The 15,569-nt window shown below is 43.5% G+C and overlaps 1 protein-coding gene across 1 annotated transcript in view; it reads left to right on the plus strand.

Moving 5' to 3' along the window:
* Window positions 1–9,633, plus strand: part of KIAA1549 (KIAA1549 ortholog) — a 155,616-nt gene extending 145,983 nt beyond the window's left edge. The window contains exons 19-21 of the mRNA XM_017880382.1: window positions 1,988–2,145; window positions 6,168–6,313; window positions 8,248–9,633. Coding sequence (XP_017735871.1) covers window positions 1,988–2,145; window positions 6,168–6,313; window positions 8,248–8,502 — 559 coding nt within the window. The 3' untranslated portion in view covers window positions 8,503–9,633. The remainder of the gene's footprint in view (window positions 1–1,987; window positions 2,146–6,167; window positions 6,314–8,247) is intronic.
* The last annotated feature ends 5,936 nt before the right edge of the window (window positions 9,634–15,569 follow it).

Consider the following 15,569-nt stretch of genomic DNA (forward strand, 5'->3'; position numbering starts at 1 on the left):
TTTTTTTTTTTTTTTTTGAGATGGAGTCTTGCTCCGTCGCCCAGGCTGTAATGCATTGGCACAATCTCGGCTCACCACAACCTCCACCTCCTAGGTTCAAGTGATTCTCATGCCTCAGCCTCCTTAGTATCTGGATTACTTGTGCACACCACCATGCCAGGCTAATTTTTGTATTTTTAGTAGAGATACAGTTTCACCATGTTGGCCAGGCTGGTCTTGACCTCCTGACCTCACGTGATCTGTCCACCTTGGCCTCCCAAAGTGCTGGGATTACAGGCATGAGCCCCGACGCCTGGCCAATACTGCTAGTTTTTAGCATGGATCCATGCAGTACCACCAAATTCTATGAGTAGTCATCATATTCTTCACTGCTCTGTAATCACAGTTTTAACAATGTGATTTATTAATGAAAAATTTATGTTAGCATATCCTTGGTGAGGTAGTCAAAATCATAAACTTAGACCCTTATTAAACCTAGACCCTTAAGTCTTTAGTAGTCTGTGTGACAAAAGGGGAAATACATAGAAAGCATTTCTGTGGAATTTGGAATTTTGAAGGAAAGCCCTTGTTCCCATTGTTTGAGTGGAGACTGAACTGAACCAACTGCTTTTGTGCTTTTTACTTGAACAAACAGCTGGCAGACGTGGTTATTCAGACTCGGGTGTTTAGCAGACATTGTCTTGAAAATGAATGAAGTGAGCCTGTCACTTCAAGAAAAACAACTGCCAGTATTTTTTGCTAATGATGAAATGAGCTTTCAAGTGAAAATTTGAATTTTGGGAACTTGTCTGCCTGCCACTGTGAACTTGACAACTTCCTAGCACCTAAAGACTTTTCTGGATGAGTTTGGTAATGAGATTAATGGAAGAGATTTTTTGATACTGCAAAATGAGAGGTAACAATATAGAGAAGGTTTGCATAACTCAGTGAACTATGTTCCAAATGACAGATGTCATAAAATCAAGCATGGGTTAGAGATCCTTTCAAAGTGCAAGTTGGAGCTGTGGGTTTTAGCGTAACAGAGTATGAAAAGTTCACCAATATCATTTCAGATTCCATATTGCAACTGACCCCTGAGGAACTAACACTTGTTGAATTTTTGTGTGGTATCAAGAAGAATGCCTGCAATATTTTAAAAATATTATCTGAAAAGGCTCTTAAAATACTTCTTCCTTTTCCAACTATGTATTCTGTGAAGCCAGATTTTCTTCCTAACATTGAGCAACTGACAGGATGCAAACTCTATGAGAATCCTTCTATTAAGGAAATTTGAACAATATAGCACTACTCACTACTTTTTTTTGAGGGAGGATTGATGAATAGTTACTTTCACAAAAAATATTGTTAATATATGTCTAATTGTTATTTGTAAATACGTTTTTTAAATAAGTATTTACATTTTTTTCCATTTTAATTTCTAATCTGGTAAATATCGATACAATCCACATAAACTAAAGCTCTTGGGAGTCCGCAGTAATTTTTATGAGTCAAAAGAGGTCTGGAGATAAAAAAAAGTTTGTGATCCGCTGCTTTAGAACACTGCTTTTCAGCCCTGACAGACAGCAGGATCATCTGTAGCTTTAAAAATTACCGCGGTGTTGGTCTCACCCCTAGTGCTTCTGTTTGAATTCGCCTGGGGTGCAGTGTGAGCGTGGTGATTTTTTCAGGCCCCCCAGGTGATGCCAACGGGTAGCCGGGGGTAGGAAGCACAGCACTAGGCAGATGCTGGAGATGAGCAGGCCCTGGCCTTGTCAGCATCAACTGTATTGCAGGCACTGTTCTTAGCGCCGGAGGTAGGGCAGTGAAGAAATAGAAAAGTCCCTTCCCTCGGGGAGCAGGAGAAACATCTCTTCCCTTTCTAGGAGAGGAAATGGCTAAGCAGGTAGACGAGTAACTGTTACCTTCTGTAAGGTTGGAGGTGGACCTCATGAAATACCAAGGCCAGGGTGCAGTGGAGTCCTGATGTGCTGGTTTGCTTTGCCTTCAGACCAGGTTTTGGCCCCGGTTTGCTGCAGTCTTCAGAGCTGGTGCCCCCTGACCCCCAGCAGCCACAGGCCTCCGCTGAAGCCCCATTTGCTGCCAGAGGGATCTACTCAGAGGAGATGCCGTCGGTGGCCCGGCCTCGGCCTGTCGGGGGTACCACAGGTATATGTGGCTGTTTAGCTTCCATTTCTGAGCTATGGGACATTTACTTTTTGGCTAAATTGAAAGAAACTTTATATTAGGTGTCTCAGAGTATCAGTTTGCAGTGGTCTCTGTCGCTCTTCAGGGCTGTTTCCCCTCAGATCCTGACCGAGATGGAGGTGGAGAGAGAGGAGACAGAGAGGCCGAGCTCCTAAAGCTGCTGTCTGCTGATTGGCTCTGGCACCAGGCCCTTCATGTGAAATTCACGGCACACTTCCTCCAGGAAAAACATTTCCAAATCCTTACTGTAAATGGAAAGATCTAGGTCTGAGTACTTCGGATGGCATGAAAACAAGATTTCGTTTTCAAAAAGGTGCTTTTTTCAGCTTGAAATGAACAACTCTCAAAGTCTGGGTGACAGAGCAAAACTATCTCAAAACAAAACAAAAGCAAGTAGTTTAAGCCAATTCCAAATTTGCAATAATTGGTGGATATTTTTTCATTATGACTTTTCTAGGAAATTCTTTTATTTTGCATTGTCTGTTACTCAGCAAAACAAATAATATATCCTGGAATCCTATAGGTTTTCCTGAACTTTACAGGTGCATTGCTTTACAGTGAGTCTTGATTCTCCTGCTAATTGTTAGGTATTTGAACTTCCCTACCTGGCGTGTATACTAAGCAAAATTCAGATGTATTCATTTTTAGTTTAAAATCTGAACGAATATAGAAATTATACATATCAAACATTCAAAAGGAAATTATTTTAAAATTTCTATTAGATGAAATTATGTAAAAATGTATAATAGAAAATGTTAAGATCTATTAGAAGGATTACGTTTTTAACTATAGAAAATTATGAAACATGTATTTGTCTGAAAATTGCCAGTTATTTTCAAAAAAAGAAAACAGAGTACCTAGGAGAAATGTACAGCACCTCACGATCAAGAAGGATTTTTATTGTAGAAGATACCTCAGATAAATTAAGTGGGCCAAGCTGAAAAGGTCAGTGAGAAGAGGAAAAGGTCCAGTTTTAAATTATTTTAAAATTGCAAATTAACACCATAATGCACCATTTCAGTCATGAAATTCTTTTTATAATAATGCATCCAGTTTCTCCATCTGTGTGTACTAGGAATATCTGTGCTTACCTCCTTGGTTGTTGAGCTGATAAAAGAAGAGGACAGAAGTGCCCAAAATAGTGCCTAGCATGGCATAAACTTTCAGTAAATATTAGCTGCCATGACTGTTGTCACTATTATTTTCAGTGGTGGCATAAATTATAAATTTTTGGAAGGCAGTTTGGCAGTAGGACTTACAGAGCCTTTGATTTGTTAATTCCAGTTCTGGAAATCCAGGCTCACTCTCCTAAAATCCAAAATATTGAAAAACGACGTGTGCCAAGATATTTGTCACAGCATTGTTTGCATAATAGCAAAGACTTGTTAGTTTCCTCAGATACTCAGGAGTGAGGGCATCCCTGAGTAAGTCCTGGAGCTACTTAAGATGAAGAAGTCATGAAAAGCCAGAAAAGGGGAATTTGAGATTTACCAGTTGCCTCCTATGTGTTTGATGCTTGATTTGTTTTATGTCTTTAATCCTTGAAATAACCCTCTGAGGTAGATTTTTTTTTCTTTTCTTTTTGAGATGGAGTTTTTGCTCTGTCGCCCAGGCTGGAGTGCAGTGGCATGATCTCGGCTCACTGTGACCTCTGCCTCCTGCATTCAAGCAATTCTCCTGCCTCAGCCTCCCGAGTAGCTGGGATTAGGATTACAGGCATGCACCACTGCGCCTGGCTAATTTTTGTATTTTTGGTAGAGATGGGGTTTCACCATGTTGGCTAGGCTGGTCGTGAACTCCTGACCTCAGGTGATCCGCCTGCCTCAGCCTCCCAAAGTGCTGGGGTTATAGGTGTGAGCCACTGCACCCGGCTGAGGTAGATTTTTTATCCCTGCTGGAGAATTGAGGAATCAAGGCTCAGCAGTAGCCATAGCCCATTGCTCAGGGTCACATGGCTTGTCGGTGGCTGAGCTGGAATGCAAACCCCGGCTTGCTGGGCTCAATGCTGACTCATGGAGGAAGCCTGTGCTGTATTGTTAAGTGAACAACACAGGATACAAAATCCTACCAAATGATGGTTTCAGCTACTGGAGTGGCTTTACACAGAAGGTGTGCTTTTCTCCCTGTGCAGTTGGTTGAGCCTTTGGAAATGGGGAACACTGCACTGCTCTTACAGCATTTTGCAAGATTTGCTCAAGCAACGTCTGTTGGGCAAGGAGTGCTGGCAGTCCTGATCATTTTAATACCGTTAGAATTTTTCAGTAACTGACCCGGTGCTCCAGTAGAGTGCATTGCTCTGCCCAGAGCCAGGACAGCTTTTGCTGACTTTTAGTTATCATTAAATATCCAAATAAAACCATTGAGGAGTTCTTTTTTTTTTTTCAATGTGGTTAATTAATTGAGATTGTTGGTCAGGTACCAATAATTATAGCTCAGAGCTATAATCCCATCATGTTGGGAGGCCAAAGTGGGAGGATCACTTGAGGCTAGGAAGAGTTCAAGACCAGCCTGGCCAACATAGTGAGACCCCATCTCTTAAAAGAAAGAATTGAGAGAATTGAGGTTGTTAATTAAAGAACTAGAGTAGGAATAGACTTAAAGATGGAGGAGGTGCCTCCTTTAGCTGTGGACGCTTGGAGCCTTTGTGGTTCCAGTCTGAGCATCACTGGTGAATTTGAAGAAATTTCCAAATTTGGAAATAAGTATTCTATTTCACAGTGCTTAAGGATCACTTTTCTCCCTTAATTTGCAGTATAGGTGTATTTCCATATGACAGAAGTTGATGCGGAAGAAAAATATTGTGTATTACCTGGCTTCCATAGCCACAGGAGGCTGCAGATGTCTGGGTGTAGGAGGGTAATTAGCTCTAGAGAGTCCTCTGGCTCTGCCATCAGCTCACCTCACCAGTGAGGCTGGGGGAGTGGTTTTAATTGTACTGTGGCTACATTACAGACACAATATGGGTTATAATGAATATATACTTTAATATGCTGGATTTAAATAGATACATATCCTGCCTTTTAAGGAAAAAAAATAAGCGTATTGTATATCCAGCTCCTTGTGAATCTCGAAGCCACAAGCAAGAAAGAGCCAGGCTTCAGCTTCATGGTGGCTCCCAAACCTTTCACGCCTTTCTTAGTAAATGAGCTGTTCCTCGTTGGTAACTGCCGCAGAGATGGATGGAAGTACCTTCTTGGTACCGTTTATCCCCAGTGCTAATGTCTAGTCACGAAATAAGGGCATTTCTGTCAGCCTCTGAATGAAAAGAAAATCAGAGTCCAGGAACCAAGAAGCTCATGGTCTGTTGCTCTTAGGAAATGCCATTTCTGGAGCTAGAACTGATACCAAGTCATGATCCCTTGTCCTTAAGGAGTGCAGTGGTCAGAGCTGACAGTGTCTTCTGACACGGTGTTTTGGAGGGAATACACCATGACTAGACGTGGGGAACCCGTGGGGAAACAGTTGCATCAGGGGCAGGATGGTGGTTCCATCACAGGGAGGAAGGGTCATCCTCATGCAGTGCTTCAGGAGAGGAGCCCGCGGGCTTTCTGATGGGCGGGTAGGAAGTGCGCAGGAAAGAGGAGTTGGGCATAGAGTATAGGTTTTTAGATCTGAACAAGTAGGGCTGCACGGCCCTGGGTGGAAATGGGGAGGGCGAAATGGGGGACAGGCTTAGGCTTAGGGATGAATGTCAGGGAGTCAAGAATTCTGTTTCAGACTTTTTTGCAATGGGATTTTCTTCTTTTATTTGTTTATTTTTATTGCTTGGTCCATGGTGCTTCGTGGTACATTTTCCTACCTATGGGACCCTCAGGAAATGCTGACAGTATGGCAGTTGAGGTGAGATTTCTGGAGATAGAACTGGTACGAAGTCCTGATCCCTTGTCCTTAAGGAGTGTAGTGGTCAGAGCTGACAGTGTCTTCCTCGGCAGCCATACTCTCCTATAAATGTTGACCAGGCCACTCCACCGTGTTCCTTCCAGGCTCCCAGATCCAGCACCTGACACAGGTGGGGCTTGCCAGCAGAATCGGAGCTCAGCCAGTGGAAATCCCCCCAAGCAGAGGCAGCCAGTACGGGGGGCCAGGCTGGCCTTCGTACGGGGAGGACGAAGCAGGGCGAAGAGAGGCCGTGAGTATCTCCTGTTCAGGTCATCATTTAAAATGTACACATAGGCCAGGCGCGGTGTCTCATGCCTGTAATCCCAGCACTTTGGGAGGCCAAGGCAGATCAGGAGTTTGAGACCAGCCTGGCCAACATAGTGAAACCCCGTTGCTACTAAAAATACACACAAAAAAATTAGCCGGGTGTGGTGGTGTGGGCTCTGTAGTCCCAGCTACTTGGGAGGCTGAGGCAAGAGAATCACTTGAACCCGGGAGGTGGAGGTTGCAGTGAGCCGGGATCGCGCCACTGCACTCTAGCCTGGATGACAGAGTGAGACTCTGTCTCAAAAAAAAAAAAGACATAATCCCTCAATTTAGCAGCTTCTGCTTTGGGGTCCCTTTTTAAAACCTACATTTAAAAAAGTTTTAACCTCTCTCACGTTTTCCCGCCTTGCTTGTGTTTTGGCTTATAGTTTTTAGCATCTAGCTTTTAGGAAGTATATAATTTTTCTCGAGGCAGAGTTCAAGCTTAGTAGTAAATTTGAATCTATGGGTGACAACTCTGGAGTTGATGTTTGCTGAGATTGCTGTATAAATATTCATGCTCTTCCGCAGCATTTGTGTTTCACTGTGGGTTTATTAACGTCATTCGTATTATGACCATGCGTAGGTAATTTTGTAATAAGCACACAATTGGGGATATTTTAAGGCACAGGTTTTCTTTCTGAGACTTCTGTTCACTCACTCACTCAATATGAGCATCAGTAATTCCTACAACTGCTTTCATTTGCTTTTCTCAAGAACTGTATATCCTGGGGGGATAAATTAATGAAGTTTGAAAATACCACCCAGAATATTACTTTTTGTTTTCTCTTGATCGTTATGCTACAGCGTCCGCTGCATTTCTGTGCCTTCCCACACACACACTCAATTCCTTTCATGGCTGGACGCCCTTACTCAGCGAAAGGACATTAACTTTAGAATAAGGCGTTTCCCTAAAGGAGACATTGTTATACTTAGAGTCTCAGCTATCTGCTTTAAGTTTGCTGCCATTTCTCTTTTTGCCTTCGTTTTGCCCAGCTTAGCTTCATGAGGTGTTTGGGGTTGGTTTTGGTGTTTTGTTTTTTTAAAAAAATGGAGACAAGGTCTCACTATGTTGGCCAGGCTGATCTTGAACTGCTGGCCTCAAGCAATCCTCTCTCCTTGGTCTCTCAAAGGATTGAGGTTACAGGTATGAGCCACCGTGCCTGGCATGGGGTGTTAAGGTTTTCCCGTCACATCCACTTTGGAGCACTGCTCGGTCACTATTTGGAGAAGTGAAACGCAGAAAGAACCTAGAGCTGGAATGCCACGTTTAGCTCACAAATAACTTGGCCCTACGTGTTTTTTAGTATGCAGATTTAAATACTCTTACATATAAATGCAAAGAGACGTTTTTTTCCACGGAGGGGGAAAAAAACATGAAAAAAATCTGAGAAGTGTAATAATTCTTGTGAAACTAATACCAAATCTTTATGCTGCAAATATTAGCAAAACTATTTTATGCTTTAGTGCAGATAAGTTTTTAAAGACAAGGCTCTACAGAGCCCTCAGTAGGCACACACACACAGAGACAGGAGACAGCAGCTAGATAAAGGGGAAGATGGTTGTGTGGGCTCCAGTCCAGGGCAGAGGCAGCTGCTCCCCTTGTCAGCCTTGCGTGGATCCGCTTACCTCCTTCAGCTCTCACATATCACCTGACCTTTCACCTCATGGGACACTGCAGCCTCCCTCCCTTCCTGTTCTCCCCAGCCCCTGGTGTCTTCACCCCTCACCTGCGGCATAGGCAGCGGGGCCCTGTTGGAGGGCTGAGTTGGTGGATGGACGTGGGCGGTCCTGGGGACCTTCCTAAAGCCAGTTTGCACTTGACGTCTCGGCTTATTCTTCCGTAGGAAGTACAGTGACGTTTGCCATGTTTTTCAGACACACATGCTCGGACATCAAGAGTATTCTTCTTCACCGCTATTTCAGGTGCCAAGGACTTCAAGCAGGGAGCCCTCAGCTCCTCCCGGGAACCTCCCCCACCGGGGGCTGCAGGGCCCTGGGCTGGGTTACCCCACCAGCTCCACGGAAGACCTCCAGCCCGGCCACTCCTCAGCCTCTCTCATCAAAGCGATCCGCGAGGAGCTCCTCCGGCTCTCCCAGAAACAGAGCACCGTGCAGAACTTCCATAGCTGATCGGCCTCGCCTCGCAGATTTGCCAAGTATCCGCTTCCCGTGGAAGCAAGACCAAAAGGAAATCAACTGAGTGGGTGTTTGGAAGAGGAAGGAGCAACTCCTGCCTAAGGGAGGGAGCAAGTTGCAATTGAGAAGACGCCATATGTCACGTGACAGCTCATAAGCCTTTCACTGGGCTGGCAGTTGACCACTTGGGTTCGGTTGAAATGTACGTATTTTGGCCAAAAGCCAGCAGCACTTCACAAAAACAAAACACAAACCTAAGCTAACAAAACGACTGCATTCGTCTCTTTTTTAAAGGCAGAGATTGAACGTATAGACAGCATAGGGATGAAAGGAACCAAGCATTCCTGTGGCATTGAGACTGGTATGTGTACGATGGACCTGCTGCTTTGTTTTCTGAAAAGAGGTTTGAAGACATTTTATTAACAGCTTGATTTTTCTCTTTTACTCCATAGGAACTTATTTTAATAGTAACATTAACAACGAGAATACTAAGACTGTTTGGGAATTTTAAAAAGCTACTAGTGAGAAACCAAATGATAGGTTGTAGAGCCTGATGACTCCAAACGAAGCCATCACCCGCATTCTTCCTCCTTCTTCTGGTGCTAAGCTCCAAGGGCCCTTCACCTTCATGTCTGAAATGCAACTTTGGCTTTTTCAGTGGAAGAATATGTTGAAGGTTTCATTTTGTTCTAGAAAAAAAAAAAAAAAAACCCTCCCAAAGCAGGGCAAAAGCTTTATATTTATTTGGTTATCCAAAATACAGATCAAAGTTGAGATCTACATTCTTCATTGTATTTGCTGTTTCTTAATTGGGCATATACAACTCCTGATCATGTCCCAGGTCAGCACCGATCGCTCAGGCCAATCCTGTAGAATGAGGCTTTCAAGAGATCCTCACTGATCCTTTCTTCACTTTGCTGTTGATTTGTTCACAAATTATGTTTGAATGAGAAATCTTCCGTAAGCAAAAGTTATTTAAGAATTCCCAGCACCACCACATTGTTACACATACATCCCTACCAGTCACATTCCCTGTGTTCAGAGCCTGGAAATGAAATTGAGTTCAGTTCAGCCTCTGTGTAATGAATCAAGAAATGTAAAAGAGCTTTGAGACCACAAGGGAAAGGAGACAGTTGCTTCTCATTTCTGATTTTATTGTGCTCTTATTCTGTCGAGTGGCTCTTAAAATTGTCTTATGCTCTTTGGGCCTAAGAGGGGTCATCTCGCTTAAGATTTACTCCTGATGTAAACATTTCCCCCACTTTCCAAATAATGGCAAAGAAAACAGTGGCAAGCCCCATTCTGTTTTCTGGTACCTGGGTGAAACTCAGAAGAAAAGCAGGCTTAGCTAAGAGATTTTCACTATGAACCTGTTTTTGTTAGATCAATGAAGACGGTCATGCATTGCTTAATGATGGGGATGCGTTCTGAGAAATGTGTCATTAGGCTGTTTTGTTGCCGTGCCAACATCCTAGAATGTACTTCACAACCTACATGGTATAGCCTACTGCACACCTAGGCTGTGTGGCATGGCCCATTGCTCTTAGGCTATAAGCCTGTACAGCCTGTTACTGTACTGAGCACAATGGTAAGTATTTGTGTATCTCAACATATCTAAACATAGAAAAGGTATGGTAAAAATACAATTTTATAATCTTATGGGACTGCCATCAATATGTAGACCGTCATTGACCAAAACATCCTGATGTGTGCATGACTGTACTTTTCATTAAATAACAGATAAGGGGCTAGAATTTGGGGCTCTGACTTATCAAAACCTGTGTATCTGTGTCAAGTTTTAAGACCCCTGAAACAGCTAAAACAGGTTTCCAGAGTGTAATCACTGGATTTCAAAACCATGTTTCAGCCCTTCATTAATGAAGCCTGTTGTACAGATTGAGAGTCTTATAGTATGAGGAAAGTGGGTTCTGGGAAGTTAAGATGTAGCCAGTTTTCATCTGGACACCTCGGAAAGCGAAGGAGTGCAGGAGAGTAAATCTCTCAAGGACGTTAAATAAAGGACCAGCAGCATCTTATCAGGCGATCCTCGGAGGTTCCAAGGAGGATTGGAGAGAATGCCCCCTTCTGGGCTTGATGACTTGGTTTTGGTTTAATATGAAATTTCTCTTGGTCTTGATTTAATACCCAACTCTCCCCAAACTGAACGATTTTCTTTGTATGTCACTCAAAAATACCAGGTTTCCTGAATATCTTATTAAGAATTTCAGAGATCCAAGCAGAATTTTATTATGGACACCTTGTAATGAATTCAAATCGTATGACAGCAAATGGGATAAATGGCCCCTTCTTTCCCAGTTCTGCTCGGAGCCATATGGGCTTGCACATAGAGTGTACTAAAAATGGTGACCTCCTTTAAGCGTTGCAGAAAGAGGGCTCTGTTTCAAGTTGGGCTGACTATAAAAGCAATTTTGATGTCTTTCAAACTACCATAAAGGGATTTTAACTGTATTTTTATTCTTAGAAACAATACACTTTTAAACAGATGTCAAGACCAAAGATGATGTATAATAAACAGCCGGTGGTTGTGGTGTGGTGTGAGCAGACCCCCGGATCACCAGCACTCTGTTGGTGGTCATAAAGCACACGCAGTTTGTATTTGCTTCCTCTGGACGCCTGCCACAACAGTTTTACCAGTCACCAAACTCAGAACAAACTAGCTGTGTGGGCAGCACAATACCCTAGCGGTCTTCAGACATTCAGTTCATGTCATCCACTGAAAAGAAGGGTCCTCGTGTTGACAGTGTGTGGCTTTGGAGTCCCCTTATGGAAGCACTCTACAATGAACAGTTGAATTTTATGTCTATTTTTTCCTATTTTAAAAGTTCTAGTGGTAACACAAACTGTAAATTTGAGTCAGAATGTTTGGAGAAATGATTTTCTTTTTTTCCAGAGTCTACTTTGTCACTCACTGACTGTGTCTGGTTCCTTCTGTGAACTTCATTCTTCCCATCAGCCAAACAAGAACAGACCTCCCCCGCCTCGTCCCAGGCTCCCTAGTTGTGAGAATCAAATGTAATCATGTGTACAGATGTCCCGTGAGGAGAGCGCATAAAGCACTGTGAAAATGTAACATGCAGTCTGTATGGACGCCCTGGGATGAGCGATGTGAAGCGCTGTGCTCCTGCAGTGCATGGGTTCACACATGGGTAACGAGCAAAACTGAAAGCTCGGTGTCACTCATTTTCCTCACTCCCATTTGGCTTTAAATTCACTTCCTTCACCAATTTTCAAATTGCATTTATTAAGCATCTTTCTGCTCCCGACTTTCTGGTGTCTCTGGCACCAAATAAGCCAGCCGACATGAGCCTTGCCTTCTGAGATTTTAGAATCTAAGATAGTACGAATGGGTATAGAAGATGGAAGATACAGATAAATAACATGGTTTAAGCATCAATAAAATTCATTCAAAGAGGTCAGGTGTGGTGGCTTGTGCCTGTAATCCCAGCACTTTGGGAGGCCGAGGCAGGTGGATCAGTTGAGATCAGGAGTTTAAAACCAGCCTGGACAACATGGCAAAACCCCGTCTCTACAAAAAAATACAAAAATTAGCCGGGTGTGGTGGCGCATGCCTGTAGTCCCAGCTGAGGCATGAGAATTGCCTGAACCCGGGGGACAGAGGTTGCAGTGAGCTGAGATTGCACCACTGTACTCCAACCTGGGCGACAGAGCAAGACTGTGTCTCAAAAAGAAAAAAATTCATTCAAAAGACATAAATGCATTAGGCACCCAGAAGAAGCTGTGGAGGTTGCATGTTTGGAAATGCAGTATCTTGGGGAGACGTCAACTTCTGAAGTGACTTTGAAGGCAGGGCAGCTACCCAGGCAAATGGCGTGGAAGGAAGAGCTGAGAGTGGGCCTGGGAAAGGCTGCAGGCATGGAGTGAAGCTGTCACTGGAAATGAACTTGATCGACTTTAGTATGGGGACAGAATCCCCGTCTGCACTATTGAGGGAGTTTTAGAAGAGAAGGAAGAGGTGCTGGGAGGATGCTTCTGCAGTCATACAGCAAGGAAATGACCAGGGCTCTGAAGATCTACAGAGGAAGTGCTGCTCCAGTGTGGGGGAGGCAAGGGAAGAGGACGGAAATGATGAGAATGACACTGAGGTCATTGTTTAGAGCAGATCTCAGCAGCCATTTGGCCATGCCAAATCCTTTGTGGAGCATAGTGGGTTATCTATATATATATATTCAGCTTCTTTACTGCTACCTACACATTTTTCTCCAAATTTTATTAATTTCATAGTATTTTGATTTGGGTGGCAGATGACTTTTAAGCAGTGGGTGTTTGCCGGCCAGATCTTTCCTGGCATGCGGACTGTGAGGCAAAGCACAGGTGAAGGTAGGTGCTAAAGGCTTTGGGCTAAAACCAGCAAGCAGTTCTGTGCTATAGGAGTCTCTCACTTCCCGTGGACAGGGTCAGCGTTCCTTCATTTGCACAACCTCTTTGTAAGTGCTCCAGTGACCAAACCAGTTATTCGGACACTGATTTGCAGTGCATTGGCAGTAATTCACAAATTAGTCATTATATAAGTCTCTCTCACCCCTTTCACACGAGATTCACAGACATGAATGAATTTGTCGTTTGGAAGGAAAGCTGGTTAAGGTTTTGGGCACAGGAGTAGGATAGGAGGACTCCAGTTTTGACTCCCACGCTAACTTTAGCTCAAGTGGAGTTTTCGCCGTGGTCATTTCTACCTCCGGAGCAAGGTTCCAACACCAGTACTAGAGCCTGCTATCCACATTTGCCCTGGACAGGAGCAGGAGGAAGTCCACTTCTGTACCAGCAGACAGAGCATGTGAACACAAAACACATTTCTATGGCATAGTCAACTGAACTTCATTTTTACATTTAATCTAACATGTTAACACGTTCTAACAGGGTTTCTATGAGCAGCTGCTGTAACATAAAATATGATAGACTTGTTACCTAATGAACAAGGAGTGTGTGCATTTCAGGTTTCTTTTGATATTCTTGGAGGTGATTGTCAGTGTTTAAATAGGACTACTTTCTCCACTCTGAAGATGACTTGAAAATTGCAACATCATGGTACATTGCTAAGTCCATGGCTTGTGTGTGTGACAGTAGACTTGATAATTTATCTTAAAACACAGCAGCATTGAAATTTAGGAAAAGAATATTAAATGCCTTTGGAAACATGAAACGAAGTTAGGAGCCAGTAAGAAAGTGACAGAAGCAATGAATGTCTTAATGCAGTATAGTTAAAATGGCTTCCCACAGGGTAGATCATTATCCAGGATCCTTACTTTTCCTTCTTCCTCCAGGTTTTTCAGGGGTCACTTCACATTTATAAAGAAAGAGTGAATAGGCTGGGCATGGTGGCTCAAGCCTCTAATCTCAACGCTTTGAGAGGCTGTGGTAGGAGGATTGCTTGAGGCCAGAAGTTTGAGACTAGCTTGGGCAACATAACGAGACCCCGTCTCTACAAAAAAAAGTTTAAAAATTAGCTGGGCGTGGTGGCATGTGCCAGTAGTCCCAGCTACTCGAAAGGCTAAGACTGGAGGATCACTTGAGCCAATGAGTTGGAGGCTGCAGTGAGCTGTGATCACACCACTGCACTCAGCCCGGGCTACAGGGTGAGGTCCCGTCTCTGAAAAAAAAAAAAAAAAAAAAAAAAGTGAATAGGTAAAAAGGACAGGTGAAATTTTGAGTGACTTGAGTCTCTTGCAGCCTGTGATTACACAGAACCTTTCTGAGCTACTTGGAGCATCACGAATAGTCTTTGTTGTACTTACCAGATTTCAAGTATTCATAACTTGAGTCCCTAAGTGTACAGGTTGGGAATAGCACAGGGCCTAGTTCAAGTCACATACCCTGTACTGTTCCTCCTGCAAATGTGGGGAAAGAAGAGGGAGATACTAGAGGAATTGAGGCTCCACTCATTCATTCAGTTGCCCTAAGCACCAGAGGACTTGTTTCAGAAAAGGGGAGTAGGAACGCCCTCGACTTTGCCCTCCTCCGGAGCATCTGTGGGACGCAGGGAGCCCGGGCTAGCGTTAACAGGAAAGGTTGCTCGGCAGAGCTGCCCTGGGGTGCTGACTTGTATCCCCGTCCTTTGTCAAGGTCCATGTTTTTCTGGCTCTTCCTGCACACTCACCCCTATATTATGAGCGTTAATGTACGAAATGTGCAGAGCAAATTGAGGCCACCTGTGGCATCAATACTGCAACTTAAACTTGACAATCATGGTTTGCTGGTCTCAAACAGGCCCTGAAATCTCAGTATGGGTATATGATTTAATAATCGGCCCCTCCCTTCTCTTTGTCGGTTTTGTGTTTCCTTCAGTAGCTGCACTGTTTTCTAATGTGCTGTAGTTTTTGAAATAATTTATGCAAGTATTTGATTTCCATGTTTACAATTTATACAGCTTTCCTAGCGTTTTAAATGGAAATGTCAATAAATGCTATGAATTGGTGTCAAAGTGGTATTTTCTGTTGATTTCCTTTGCAACACGATAGTTTTCTCGTTTGTAAAACATGAAATGTTGGATGAGATGATCTTTCTGTTCTCTAATTTCATGCCTCTGGTGAGAACACCTAGTACTTTTGTTACTGGTGGAGGGTGTCCAGGTTCTTGGCGTCTTGAACAAAGAGTTGGACAAAACACGCAAAGCAAGGAAAAAATGAAGAAATTTACTGAAAATGAAAATACACTCCACAGTGTGGGAGCGAGCGTGAGCATACGGACTCAAGTGCCCAGTTACAGAATTTGTGGGGGTTTAAATACCCTCTAGGGGTTTCCGTTGGTTACTTGGTGTACACCCTATGTAAATGAAGAGGATTAAGTAAAGTCACACAGTCATTTACTCGGCGTACACCCTATGGAGAGGATGTTTCCTGTCATAGCTGAACTGTGACTCGGCCTTATGTCCCCTACTCCACACCCCATTTTCCCTGCCTCACTTTCATTGTCCAAGTAATTAAGCTGAAGGTATTCTATTCAGTGTGTGGAATTTGCAGACTTGTTTTCACTCCTTTTTGCCTGTGCTAATCCTTTCTACTCAGTGTAGTTTGACTGCTACC

Source organism: Rhinopithecus bieti, unplaced genomic scaffold (genome assembly GCF_001698545.2).
Source record: "Rhinopithecus bieti isolate Rb0 unplaced genomic scaffold, ASM169854v2 scaffold_11401, whole genome shotgun sequence".
NCBI lineage: Eukaryota > Metazoa > Chordata > Mammalia > Primates > Cercopithecidae > Rhinopithecus > Rhinopithecus bieti.